The 15,588-nt window shown below is 26.3% G+C and overlaps 1 protein-coding gene across 2 annotated transcripts in view; it reads right to left on the reverse strand.

Moving 5' to 3' along the window:
• Positions 1-15,588, reverse strand: part of LOC111635985 (cullin-4A-like) — a 66,047-nt gene that overhangs the window by 14,055 nt on the left and 36,404 nt on the right. The window contains exons 8-13 of one of the 2 annotated variants that reach the window (XM_023381135.1): positions 14,912-15,030; positions 14,680-14,753; positions 10,972-11,009; positions 8,075-8,141; positions 6,034-6,230; positions 5,731-5,952 (exon numbers count right to left, since the gene is read on the reverse strand). In XM_023381135.1, the coding sequence (XP_023236903.1) occupies positions 5,731-5,952; positions 6,034-6,230; positions 8,075-8,141; positions 10,972-11,009; positions 14,680-14,753; positions 14,912-15,030 (717 nt within the window). Of the gene's footprint in view, positions 1-5,730; positions 5,953-6,033; positions 6,231-8,074; positions 8,142-8,865; positions 8,904-10,971; positions 11,010-14,679; positions 14,754-14,837; positions 15,031-15,588 lie in introns of both variants that reach the window. The other variant, XM_023381136.1, reaches the window with a different exon arrangement.

The raw sequence follows: 15,588 nt of genomic DNA on the forward strand, positions 1-15,588 counted from the left end.
TGACTTCATATTTCTGTAGTGTTGTTTCTGCTAACCCTGGAGTTTAGAAATTTCTTCAGTTAAGTTCCTTAATTTTAATGCCCAAGGCCATATAATGGTTATAAAATAATAAAAGATTTTATTTTTGTTGTCATACATTATCTTGATTTCATAAAATCTTCTCTACTATCAAAAGTGGTTTAGATCTTCAACATGCATTAAAAAAAAATTCATGTTCTTTTAACTCTCCTTCAAATAAATTATATTTGTTTTCACCAAAGCTGTAACTGAATATTAATTTCCTAAAAGAACTTCTTGATGAATGACAATTTATAAATCTTCGGGCAGTTTGTTAAAAACCTAGCAGAAGAAATGTATAAAGTATTTATATTTTAACAAGATTTTGTTCATTGCTCCTATATTGCATGTAATGTGCTGTTTCCATACTGTATCTATTGGGTGTCAAGGCCTAATTTGGCACAAGGCAGGCAAGGAACTTGCTTGGGGCCTGTAATTACATGGGCCACATAATAGGTTCTAAATGTGCCATTGTTTTATTAGTATTGCGAATTACTATATTATTAGCACGCCATATTCAAGGGTTAATAATTAAGAATGACATTACCTATTGCCCTGATATCTAACAACATCACTGAGAATTAGATAAAGTTTGTATATGCATATTAGATCTGTTTGGTGAAGTTCAGAATAAAGCAGTGTTCATTGAGAAAAATATAACGTTTACTGCTGCATAATTTTATTGTAGCTTCAAAAATACAATTTAAGTAAGATATTCAAATATAAAAATAAAATTATACATTACAACTAAATTAACATTTTTGTAGAACAAATTATTTTGTTATGTAGTTTTCATAATTAGGTGATGCGATCAGATGGCACTAGTGAAACTTTGGCATCATTCTGTAGGTAATTTTTGTGTTAGAGTCCTGAGTTTGTCAAGGTGGATTGGATATATTATAACCTATTTTTGCAGTTGTAGTTTTTCTTTCTTTGAAGTACATGTTTTGCATGTTTCTATTTAACATATATTATAATATAAGTAAGTAATTTTAATATTTATCTTTATATCTGTGTGTCCTGTGAAAACTGGTATAACTTGACTTCTCACTTTTCATTTATCACTTTTACATTTATTGTTGCACTTTAGTCAGTTTTCAAAGGGTTACATTTCTGTGTTATAACTTTTTGATATCACTAATAGCTTATGAAATATTATGATACAAGTTGACCATAAAAAATCAGTAATTACAAGCATGCAAGTGGTCATGAAAAAAATTAAAAAAGAAAGTAAAAGATGAAGAAAACAAAAAGCAATAGAATGCTTTAATGCCATTTTTATTTAAAAAACACAAAATTAAGAAATGGAAAGTAAAATTGAGGAACAAAAAAATCTCCAATAACAAAATAAAGACAATGCCATTGAAGAACATGAAAATATTTTGAAAACCCAAGAAAATAACAATCACAGCAAACAATTATTATTTGAAATTTATGAATCATTTTCAAATGATATTGGTGAATGGCTAGAAGTTTTAATGCTGGAGATGAAAAATATTTACATTAGAAACAAACCTCATCAGAATATTGAATTTATACATAAGGCAAAAAAAAATTTCAAGTACAAGGCAAAACTATTACAAGAACCTTGCATAAAACAGCATTTATGAAAGAAAAGGGTAATAAAGAAATTGTTAATGGAGAATGGCTTGTTTACAGCAGAAAAAAAAGTCTGTATATTGCTATGTATGCAAATTGTTTTCTAACAAAAATACACAATTTTCACAAAAGTAGGGTTTTGACAATAGAAAAAACATACACGATAGGTAAAGATCATAAAAATTCGACTGAACATAGAACTTGTATAGGTGCATTTATTGCTAGATCAAATTTGAAGGGTTGAATTGGTATAGAAATCAACAACCAATGCAATATGAAAAAACTGTATTGGAGAGAAGTATTAAAAAAGATTGTCTCAACAATAATTTTTTTTATCTAAAAATGCCTTAGCATTTTATGGCTCAACAACTAAATTATTTAAGTTGAATAATGGAAACTAATTGCACTACAGTACCTTAGTGAGTATGATCCTTTCTTAGCAAGCCATTTGAAAAAATATAAAATCCCTGGTTCTGGGCACATCATCTATTTGTCCCCAACAATCTGACAAATTTGTTAAAATTATGGCAGCGAAATTAAGAAGCACTATTTTAGATGAACTAAAAGAAACAAAATATTATTCTTTAATATTAGATTCAAAGCCTAATGTAAGTCATATTGACCAAATGACAATAATAGATATGTTTTGGCAAATGGTAACCATGTTCAGCAATTTTTGAATTTTATTCCTATTTTTCTGCATACTACTGACTGTTTACAGGAATTGGTTGTAAGTTATTTGAATAGTTTAAAAGTCAATATAAAAACTTGCAGAGGCCAAAGATATAACAATGCATTGAATTGAGCTGGCAAATACAATGGTCTTCAAGCAAAAATAAAAAGTTACAGTGAAAGCACTCATTATGTTCCATGCAACAGTCATTCTTTAAATTGGCAATGGGTAACAATCTTCTTCAGATTGTTACCCATTGGCAGTTAGATATTTCAGTACTATTCAAAATATTTACACTTTTTTGCTAAGTCAACATACCGATGGAATTTAGTAAAAAATCTTTTCCAAGAGAATAAACCACTTACTATTAAACCTACTAGTGACACTAGATGATCAGCAAGAGCGGATGCTATTAGAGCCATTATCAATGGATTCAATGAAATTAAATCAGCACTTCAAAAATTAGATGATGTGTCTCAAAAAAGATTAACCCAAATAGAAGCAGGAGGTTTATATGATAATATGACTGTGTTGAACTTTGCTTAATGACTATGTTGTGGAACAAAATATTAAACAAGATTAATGCAACAAGCAAATCATTGCAAGAAATAACTGGTTATTTAAATGTAGCTTGCACTTTATATGAAAGTCATATAGGATTTGTTCAGGAATTAAGAAATTATTTTGATTCTATTGAAGAACAAGCTAAAGAATTATGTGGCAATTTTACAGATGCAATTTATTTGACTGATTTTTAGAGAATCTATAAACGAAAGTGCCAATTTGATGATAATTGTGATGATGATATTCAATTTTCTACAAAGGATAATTTCAAAATAAATACTTTTTATGTAATATGTGATTCTTTAGTCAATGAATTGATTAGAAGAAAAACAGCATATGCATCTATTAACAACATTTTTAATTTTTTATTTACTGAAACAAACACACATAGTGCAGATTCTTTTGAGATAATAAATATTAATAACATGTATAAAATAGATATTTACATTCATGAGATTTGTGACGAGTGGCTTCAGTTTAATGCTATTTTAAAACCACATAAAAAAATCCCCAAGAAATGTTATATTTTATTATAAATAATAATATAATATCAACCTTTTCCAATATGCAAATTCTTCTANAGTCTTATAGGATTTGTTCAAGAATTAAGAAACGATTTTGATTCTATTGAAGAACAAGCTTAAGAATATGTTGCAATTTTAAAAGATATAGAAAAGAATCCCCAAGAAATGTTATATTTTATTATAAATAATAATATAATATCAACCTTTTCCAATATGCAAATTCTTCTAAGAATATATCTTACGATGCCAATAAGTAATGCTAGTGGTGAAAGATCTTTCTCTACAATGAAGAGTTAAAAATTATTTGAGAAATTCAACAAAAGAAGATAAATTACCTGCACTATCAATACTAAATATCGAATCTGAGTTAGCACAAAAATTAGATAACGATTCTTTGATTAATATTTTTGCAGAATTGAAAAATCAGAAAAAGAATTATATGATTTTTTTTATACATCCAATACTAAAATCGGTTTATAACATTTTCAGACTAGCATAATACTATATGGTGGTGCTTTAGCTCAATTAAAAAAAAAAAGAAATGTTTTCTTATATCTAATATGACATTCTGACCGGGATGCAATACATCTCAGCATCTTCATCTATTTCAGTTTAAAAAAAAATGGATATAGTTGACAATTTAGAAACTTAACAAATTTTGCTAAAAACTATATCAAGTTTATATATTTAAATTTATTTTCCTATTTTAATAGCTAAAATAATAATTCCTCAAAAATTTATCTGCAGTTAAATATATTAATTTAAATTTATTCCAGAATGGAAACTCAAGTGACAAAAACCCCAGATATAAAAAATCTAGTAACAAGTTGCTTAACTTTCCCAGCAACATTTGGTGGCACCATCTGTTATCATATTTTATTTAGAAACTTTTATATTTTAACTATTATAAAATAGCAAAAAGCTTAATTTTGAGGGTAGGGATGGGTTTATAATAAATTGTAAATGCTAATAACAAGTAAAATTTTCATTAAGTCTGACCCTACTGGAGATACACACAACCCCCTTCATCACCCTACCCCTTGACCTTTAATCATCAAAATTTAATAGCATCAATTCTCCTAATAAACAAAACCTACCTGCACAGAAAGTTATTAAGCTTCAAAGAGGGTGAACAAAATCATGCCCCCCCATACATAAAAACAGAAAATATCCTTGAATTTTTTTGCATTTCTCTGAGTCCAAAAATGTGAAAATCTTGAGGGGTCACTTTTTGACAAATTACAATACTTTCTCTGTTATATATAACAGCCAGGAAAATCAAAAATCATTGTACAAAATTGTATTATTTATACTATTATTCTTTCAATATGCCACTCTGCAATAGGAATGCCATCAGTAGGTGAATAACCAAAATGATAAAGGAATCAGTTCCTAATCTAGGAATCTAAGTTTGAGTCTAGAACATTTGAGTTTTATATTATTTGATAGCTAATACAGTGCAAGATTAAGGAAGGGTCTCGGAGCACTGTAAAAAATAAATTTTGTAGGCCCATTCTATTTCACATCCTATAATTAAATATATTTTTTTAAATTAATGATATTGGATAACAGTCAATTTGGAATACTTTATGAAAAATAGATTGACACTTAGTATCAATCTATTTTTCATGAAGATTGATACTAAGTGTATGATTACAATATATATATAATATATTATAAAATCTCACTTGGGCCCTCTTACAGTTGAAGGCCTTTGCTTAGGGTATATTTTTTTGTCAATAGTGACAGAACTAGGAGTAATGTAAATTCCAACAAAATGTCCAATTTCTTAAAACTGTTATAATTTGACTTAAAAATAAGTGCATCTTCAAATGATTAAAAGCAATAAATTTTAATAGAAAAATAACAACTGAAGGGCTTAGTAGTAGACGGTAACTTATATTTTTGTAAAATTTGAGTTAGTGGTATGGAAGAAAGGGGTAAATGCCTATATATATCCCATGGTAAACGATTCAAGAAATTACTCTCATCCATTCTGCAGTTTGGTGGTGGAAAAAGGCAATATGCAATACTGATGTATTGTATATAAAAACCTTTGAACTTACATTTCACAACATCATTTTGCTAATTACTTCCTTCTTCCTTTAGGTCATTCAATTGTAAACTTTACAACTATCATATTTAGCAACTATAAAATTTATCTTAAAATATAACACTTATGATAAATATTTTGAAATAATTAGTCTTTCATAATATTTCAATAATGTAGTGAAAAACCTGGCATTAAAAATTCAACTTCAAATCAATATTTTTAAAATATGAATATGATTGCAATAATATAAAATGACTTACAGCAGAGAAATCAGCTCTTAATACACAATGTCCCAAATTTGGTTGCCACTGCAATTTCCTTCCACTGTGTTTGCCTAAATAAAATCTTTTGAATATTTCTTGATATTGGACCATTTCTGCTGGTAAATGAACTTCCATTGCTTGATAAGTTGGCCAATAGCCCATTGTCAATATATTAACTGTCATATTGATACTTCCAGGAGGATTTATATTTTGTAAATACTAAAAACAGGAAAATCACACACACTGTAATTTAAGAATTTCTTAAAAAGCAAACTATATTTAAATGTAGATGTTACTCACTTGTTTGAAAGCAAGCATAAGTTCTTTGGATAATTCCATATCTTTAAACATTCCTTCTAGTTTGCTAGTAAAAGCAGCTCCACATTCTTGTTTTAATTTAGAAAGCATAGATTTTTCTGCATCTACTGAAGCACTTTTGCCGACAAGGAGCCTTTTGGCAAGATCTTTTTTGTAAAATGCTTCAAAAACATCTTTCCCTGGAAATATTATTTTTAGTATATTTATAATTAAAATGAATTAATAAATCTTAATAAAAACATGTATAAAATAGATATTTACATTCATGAGATTTGTGACGAGTGGCTTCAGTTTAATGCTATTTTAAAACCACATAAAAAAATCCCCAAGAAATGTTATATTTTATTATAAATAATAATATAATATCAACCTTTTCCAATATGCAAATTCTTCTAAGAATATATCTTACGATACCAATAAGTNATTTTGAGGGTAGGGATGATTTTATAAAAAATTGTAAATGCTAATAAGTAAAATCGTCATTAAGTCTGACCCTACTGGAGATACCCCCTCTATCTCTCCATCTTCTTGACATTTAATCAGCAAAATTTAATAGCAACAGGGAAGTTTGTTTATTAACCCCTACTAAACAAACTTCCCTGCAAAATTTCAGAAATTTTTGACAAAAAGCACAGGAGTTATTAACAGGGTTCATACTCAAATTTTTGTTTTAATTTCCATGACTTTCCCTGACCAACTTTGTACAAATTCCCTGACCCTCATGTCACTTACAGTATGGCACATTGACAAAATAAAACAGCATTTGACTTACTAAGCACATGTTTTGCTTCTCCAACATTTTAACTAGTTATTTTTTTCTAATTGCTGAATTATTAAAATTAAAAATAAAATGTATTATTAAATTCTGTTATTCTGTTATAAATCCATAACCATAAATCTGCAAGGCTTTGAAAAGAAAAACAATTATTTATTATTATTCATTAACAAATTATATATAATCCACATACAAAAGTATATATTTATGAAATTTATTTCTTAGTAAATTTCCTGAACTTTATAAAATATTAAAAAACTGGAAGAAAAATCAGAAATTGTTTTGTCATGCAATCAAAATTATTAAAATGAAAAATATTTAAACTATCATTTTGTGTCCTTTGTAAATTTTTGAAAAAATTTTGTGTAAGCTTGGGAAAAATTTTGGGTCCTGAAAATATTCTGCACCCCTTTTCATAAGTTGTAGTGCATCACATTACTTGTTGCTGCCTGCACACACATAGTCAAGCATATTGTCAGCAAAAAATCAACAAGGCAGCCAGGAAGAAAATTCCGACTTTGACAATTTTTAACAAATTTGTTGACATTAATTGACTTTTTCTGAACACTAATGAAAATCTATGACTTTCCAGGTGTATAGGAACCCTGTATTAAGCTTCAAACAGGTAAACAAAATCATGCCTATCCCATACACACTAACATCCAAACCCTTACATGAGAAAACCCTAAATTTTTTGCATTTCTTGACATTTGAAGTTGTCTTGAATTCAAAAAATATAAAAATCTTGGGGAGGTCATTTTTTGACCAATTGCCATACTTTCCCTGTCATATATAACAGCAAGGAAAGTAAAAAATAATAATAAACTAAAGTTATAAAAGTTTTAAAAAGAAAATTTTTAATTTTTGGAAACACTTAATTATAAAGTACTTTCAAAATTCTCTCTATTCTCAATGTATTTTGAATAAAATTCTTTTACTCAAAGTGCATTTTTATTTTTAAATTTTTAGAAGGATAAAAAACTAAAACAGGAAAGATTTTAAGTGTATTTATTATGTTTGAAGAAAAATTAACACCAGAGTTACAATACACTATTAAGAACAGTTCCATGCTTTAAGAAAATTCCAACTGTTCATTTATGATCTATGACAGATATTTTAATATGACAGTCAAGATTACTGATCAAATTTAATGAATTAATTATTATTAAACAAAATAATAAAATATAAAAATTGGAATGTAATTACATTTAAATAAAGATATTTTAATTTTACTTAGCAACAACTTACCATGAATAAATCTAAATAAAACCATAATTTTATCTAATAATCTTTCTAATTCTTCTTCGGTGGCTTCCTGAAAAATTTTCAATTTTCAATTAACTCACACAACTTAAATACAAATAAAAAATTAACTAAAAACATTTTTTAACATACAGTAGAGCATCGATTATCCAAATCAATTGGGAACTGGGGTTGTTCAGATAACTGATATTTCAGATAACTGATTATGTACGAAAGAATAGTTTAACATATCCGATGTTGAAATTTTTCTCCGTCGCGTGTCACTTCACGTTGAATTTTTGTCGACGTTAAGCCTAACGAAGACTATTGCATTGTTAAAAATTATTTATTTATTTTGTACAAACAAAATAAATATATTGAAAAACATAAAAACAATAAAAAATTATACTTCAGAAGTTAATTTAGTATCAAAAATGTAAAATATTTGAGTAGCCCAAGATATAGCCAAAGATTGCAGCTCCACAACACTAGTGAAAATTTAAATTTGTTGACTGGAATTGTTTTGGATAATTGACGTTTCGGATAGTTGATTTTCGGATAATCGACGCTCTACTGTACTTTAATGATAATTGAAGTTAAGTAAAATTGTTAAAAAATGAAACCAACATTTGTTTTTAAAACTATATATATTTTAAAAAACAAATGTTAATTTCATTTATATATATAAATTGAATTAAATATTCAAACATATATCATTTGTCAACTTTTATTCTTAACAACTGACACCTAACAAATTATATACTTATTAGTCTTATTTCTTACAACAATTTACTAACCTTATTTCCAGTTCTTAATTTTGAGTCAACAAATTTAGCTGAAAAATAAAGTAAGAATTTTAGAATACTCTTTAAAACAACTTATAATTTATTATTATTATAATATTAATTTTAATAAATGTCAATACTTAATAAATAAGTAATAAATATATTAAAAATCTATAAGTTGTTTAATTTACAAATTTGTAATATTTGTATACTTTTTGATATTATTTTTCATACTCCACTTTTATGTATGTACAGGTAACCCCCATATAACACAGGAGTTACGTTCCAAAAAATTGCCATGTTATGCGAATCTGTATTATACGAAATAAAAAACTAGTGCGAAAAGGTGGGTTAGGTTCCAAAAATTAAAAAGCATGTTGTTAAACCCTTATTTAAATTGGATTTATTATTCATTTTTTTCATAGGTAAAATACTTATTTATTATTTAAGTAAATATTTTACCAGAGGATTATTCATTTTATATGATGATCTCAGCATGAGCATCATCAACTGGTAACAGTTTGTGAGTGCGTTCGTTAATAGCAGTCGCTCTGCAACGGGAGTGCGCTGCTGTTTGTAGGAACATCAACATCTTTCTTTCACCATTGTCCATTTAGGAACAATGGTGAAAGAAAGATGGCGGTGCCCGCACTATTGATAGTATTGTGTGAAGGAATCTATAATTCTAAAATGAGCTTTTAGAGGCAAAAAAAGGATCCCAATTGTAAAATTTAATCATTAAATGGATTATAGTTGAATGCATGTTGAAAGAGCATTCAAAGTAGCTATGAAAACAATTAGAATGCTCATGCGGAGTTACGCAGAGGTATAAAAGAACACACCCTTTATTACATTTTATGTTGTACGAGGGTTTTACCCAATTCCCATGCTATAAAAGCACCGTGTTATACAGGGAATGTTCCTAATTCTCAAACTGTGTTAGAGTGAATCTGTGCTATAGAAGTGCTATGTTATACGGGGGTTACCTGTATTACATAGTTTTTCATGAAAGTATTTCATCATTTTTAAAATATATAAAATAATTGAGTTTATTTTTATACTAAAATACTTATTAAATACTTTTGTATTAATATATCAACACTAGTCAGCACTGTTATAAAGGTAAAATATATTTTATTAAATCAAAAAATATCCCAGTAATACAATAAGCAATATATAATTGTCAATGATAACATCTAATTATCTCGTAAAGGAAATAAGCACCAAGTTATAACTTTTATCATTATATATAGACTTATAAAAATGAACATGCATGTATGTCTTTAGAGTTGATGCCTAAGCACATCCATTAATAAGAAAAAGTAACTTAAATATTTTTCAGATATCTTTATAATAAACATAAAAGATCAAATAATAAGAAGTACGTGACAAACAAAAGAAACATACACTTGATCATACATTATAATTCACACTATACTAAAACTTTGTTCAGTTTTATTTTTAATTTAAATAATAATAATAATAATGGTTAAATTCATCAACTAACATAATTTAAGATATGACTAATCTCCTAATTTCTTGCTCTTTCTTTTTAAACAAAGGATTTTTAACACCCAGTTTTGTAATTACAAACAATAAGTATGACTCTTTAAAGCAGGGGTGTCCAATCTTTTTGTTTCTCTGGGTCACATTGAAAGATGTCATGAAGTTTTGGGCCACAAGTATATATAATATACTTGTGGCCCAATCCTTAAATATATTTGTATATTTAAGGATTAACATGTCTAGATTATAGTAATAAGTATTAAATCTTTATCACGAAAAAGGATATTTTAAAAAATTACTTCTACAGACACTTTCAATTTTTACTTAGAAATAGATAAATTCATTTATTATAAAAGAGACAAATGAAAATTTATTTGAAAAACACAAATATTTGTTTTATTTGGGTCTNAGTTAAGTAAAATTGTTAAAAAATGAAACCAACATTTGTTTTTAAAACTATATATATTTTAAAAAACAAATGTTAATTTCATTTATATATATAAATTGAATTAAATATTCAAACATATATCATTTGTCAACTTTTATTCTTAACAACTGACACCTAACAAATTATATACTTATTAGTCTTATTTCTTACAACAATTTACTAACCTTATTTCCAGTTCTTAATTTTGAGTCAACAAATTTAGCTGAAAAATAAAGTAAGAATTTTAGAATACTCTTTAAAACAACTTATAATTTATTATTATTATAATATTAATTTTAATAAATGTCAATACTTAATAAATAAGTAATAAATATATTAAAAATCTATAAGTTGTTTAATTTACAAATTTGTAATATTTGTATACTTTTTGATATTATTTTTCATACTCCACTTTTATGTATGTACAGGTAACCCCCATATAACACAGGAGTTACGTTCCAAAAAATTGCCATGTTATGCGAATCTGTATTATACGAAACAAAGAACTAGTGCGAAAAGGTGGGTTAGGTTCCAAAAATTAAAAAGCATGTTGTTAAATCCTTATTTAAATCGGATTTATTATTCATTTTTTTCATAGGTAAAATACTTATTTATTATTTAAGTAAATATTTTACCAGAGGATTATTCATTTTATATGATGATCTCAGCATGAGCATCATCAACTGGTAACAGTTTGTGAGTGCGTTCGTTAATAGCAGTCGCTCTGCAACGGGAGTGCGCTGCTGTTTGTAGGAACATCAACATCTTTCTTTCACCATTGTCCATTTAGGAACAATGGTGAAAGAAAGATGGCGGTGCCCGCACTATTGATAGTATTGTGTGAAGGAATCTATAATTCTAAAATGAGCTTTTAGAGGCAAAAAAAGGATCCCAATTGTAAAATTTAATCATTAAATGGATTATAGTTGAATGCATGTTGAAAGAGCATTCAAAGTAGCTATGAAAACAATTAGAATGCTCATGCGGAGTTACGCAGAGGTATAAAAGAACACACCCTTTATTACATTTTATGTTGTACGAGGGTTTTACCCAATTCCCATGCTATAAAAGCACCGTGTTATACAGGGAATGTTCCTAATTCTCAAACTGTGTTAGAGTGAATCTGTGCTATAGAAGTGCTATGTTATACGGGGGTTACCTGTATTACATAGTTTTTCATGAAAGTATTTCATCATTTTTAAAATATATAAAATAATTGAGTTTATTTTTATACTAAAATACTTATTAAATACTTTTGTATTAATATATCAACACTAGTCAGCACTGTTATAAAGGTAAAATATATTTTATTAAATCAAAAAATATCCCAGTAATACAATAAGCAATATATAATTGTCAATGATAACATCTAATTATCTCGTAAAGGAAATAAGCACCAAGTTATAACTTTTATCATTATATATAGACTTATAAAAATGAACATGCATGTATGTCTTTAGAGTTGATGCCTAAGCACATCCATTAATAAGAAAAAGTAACTTAAATATTTTTCAGATATCTTTATAATAAACATAAAAGATCAAATAATAAGAAGTACGTGACAAACAAAAGAAACATACACTTGATCATACATTATAATTCACACTATACTAAAACTTTGTTCAGTTTTATTTTTAATTTAAATAATAATAATAATAATGGTTAAATTCATCAACTAACATAATTTAAGATATGACTAATCTCCTAATTTCTTGCTCTTTCTTTTTAAACAAAGGATTTTTAACACCCAGTTTTGTAATTACAAACAATAAGTATGACTCTTTAAAGCAGGGGTGTCCAATCTTTTTGTTTCTCTGGGTCACATTGAAAGATGTCATGAAGTTTTGGGCCACAAGTATATATAATATACTTGTGGCCCAATCCTTAAATATATTTGTATATTTAAGGATTAACATGTCTAGATTATAGTAATAAGTATTAAATCTTTATCACGAAAAAGGATATTTTAAAAAATTACTTCTACAGACACTTTCAATTTTTACTTAGAAATAGATAAATTTATTTATTATAAAGACAAACAAAAATTTATTTGAAAAACAAATATTTGTTTTATTTGGGTCTCTAATTAATAAAAAATGACAAAACACTATTTTAAAGTGCATTTTTATTCAACTAATATATTTATAAATAAGATGTAGCCCAAAAAGTAGCCAATGCACCAAATAATATTTTTTACGCCAAAATAAAAAAAGGGTAGCCAAATTTGGCGCAAAGTAACCAAATCATGCAACACTGGAAGGAATACTAAATAAAGCCGGAATTGGACTCAGAGGATTATAGACTCATATGTGGGGAAAGGAGAAAAGGACAAAAGATAAAGAATGAGGAAGGTTGGGAAATTATGGGTCCATATTTGCTTAACAGAAAGTCTATGTAACCTTTCTCACTACTTTTTATCTTTTGGACTTACTCTTCTTTCCCCAAATTTGGATCTATAATTCTTTGAGTCTCAACTTTAGCTTTATTTAGTATTCCTTCCTCATTCACACATTTCCAAGTATTTGAAGATATTTCTTTCCACTCAAAAATTAAATATGTATAAAGGTTTACGGCTTTGTGAAATTTCTTTTTTTGAATTTATGCCGTTGAAATAAATAAATAAAATAAAAAACTTTGTCAGTTTTGTTTACAAGTTTATTGAGCCGCATGAGGCCCGCAGGTTGGACACCCCTGCTTTAAANGTATAAAGGTTTACGGCTTTGTGAAATTTCTTTTTTTGAATTTATGCCGTTGAAATAAATAAATAAAATAAAAAACTTTGTCAGTTTTGTTTACAAGTTTATTGAGCCGCATGAGGCCCGCAGGTTGGACACCCCTGCTTTAAAGTAATGTGTAATATAGGAATTAAAAATGATAAGATCACTTGAAAGTATTTTTTTTGTTACACATTTGTATTCAATGTTATCTATCATATATATTTCTGAAAACATTTTTCTCTTCTTTCTCTGTATTTGTTCCACATTTCATAGAAAAATCATATGCAGAGACAACAGATGAATTTCAATTAAGGATACTCACATTTGTTATCATCTTAATTTCTTGATATATAAAATATACAAAGAAATGTAATATTTAATTTTTAAAATAAATACAATTTTTTTCTCTTTACATATGAAATTAAAATTTTCTGTAAAATACAAAAGAAGTTTGTTTGGACAGAAAAATTTGCATTAAAACTGTCTTTTTTTTTTAACCTTTAATATGACATATTATGAAGATATTTCAATTAATTAGGAGTTGATTTAATCAATTATAAATTATAGAATTTAATGTAATAGATAGTAAAAAATAGACTAAAAATAAAACTAAGTTTTTATCATCATATTAAAAATCTGAAAAACCTATAAACAATTTTTTATATTTATGAAAATATTCTATTTTGAAATAGCATATTTTTTAAAAATAATACCATAAATAAAAATGATAATTATTATATATATTTTAAGCTTAATAAATGAATATCATTAAAATTATCTCATTTCATTTTCTAATATTAACAAACCATAATTAGCAAATCAAAAAATGCAAATATATTAGAATATTAACCAAAAACTGGAAAGTTATAAGATAAATGAATAAAATTTAAAGATTTCAATGTAAATAAAACAAAACTTTTGTCATATTAAGGAAATAATTGAAATTTTACCTATTAATTCAGCAGGTTTATTTGAGCTTAATAAATGAATATCATTAAAATTATCTCATTTCATTTTCTAATATTAACAAACCATAATTAGCAAATCAAAAAATGCAAATATATTAGAATATTAACCAAAAACTGGAAAGTTATAAGATAAATGAATAAAATTTAAAGATTTCAATGTAAATAAAACAAAACTTTTGTCATATTAAGGAAATAATTGAAATTTTACCTATTAATTCAGCAGGTTTATTTGGCCTTTGATTAATGAAATGTTCAAAAGCTTCTTTTAATGAATTCACAAATTTTTCATTNATGAATAAAATTTAAAGATTTCAATGTAAATAAAACAAAACTTTTGTCATATTAAGGAAATAATTGAAATTTTACCTATTAATTCAGCAGGTTTATTTGGCCTTTGATTAATGAAATGTTCAAAAGCTTCTTTTAATGAATTCACAAATTTTTCATTCCTTTGAAAACAGTAATTAACAATTGTATCCATCTGATCTTTAAAATCTAAAAGTTCCTGAACCATAGTTTTATCTTTTTCAGGATTTGTAACAATAACTCTGCCATGTTTCTAAAGTATAAAAATAATTTTATTAAATATTAAAAAAAATCAACATTGTTTAAATATTAGCATACTCTTTATAAATTAATCAATCATATCTTATATAATTTTAATTTATTTTTTAAGTTAATTGTTAGGTTGTTTCATACAAATATTGAAAGTTAACATGTTATTTTTATGGAAATATAAATACTACATAACTGAATAATAATAATAATAATAATTATTATTAACCATTTGATATACTACTTTCTATACAAAGTTAAGATGTATATTTCTTACAAGTAAAAAAGAAAACATACACCAAATATCAAGTTTATCTAATTAATAGCAACTAAGATTGACTACATTAGCCACTGATATTGAGTGGTGGCAAAATTTCTTAGTTTTATTTCTGCTACTTCTATACAGTGGAACCTCACTTAACAAGCATAATTTGTACCAGAATCTTGTAATGCGAAACACTCATTAAGTGAAACAATTTTTTTTATATACGTTAATGTAAAATACGATGATGTGTTCCGAAAAAAAATAAAATAAAATAAAATACTCAAATATTTTATGTAT

Source organism: Centruroides sculpturatus, unplaced genomic scaffold, assembly GCF_000671375.1.
Source record: "Centruroides sculpturatus isolate CEXI.00-Female unplaced genomic scaffold, Cexi_2.0 scaffold959, whole genome shotgun sequence".
Lineage (NCBI taxonomy): Eukaryota > Metazoa > Arthropoda > Arachnida > Scorpiones > Buthidae > Centruroides > Centruroides sculpturatus.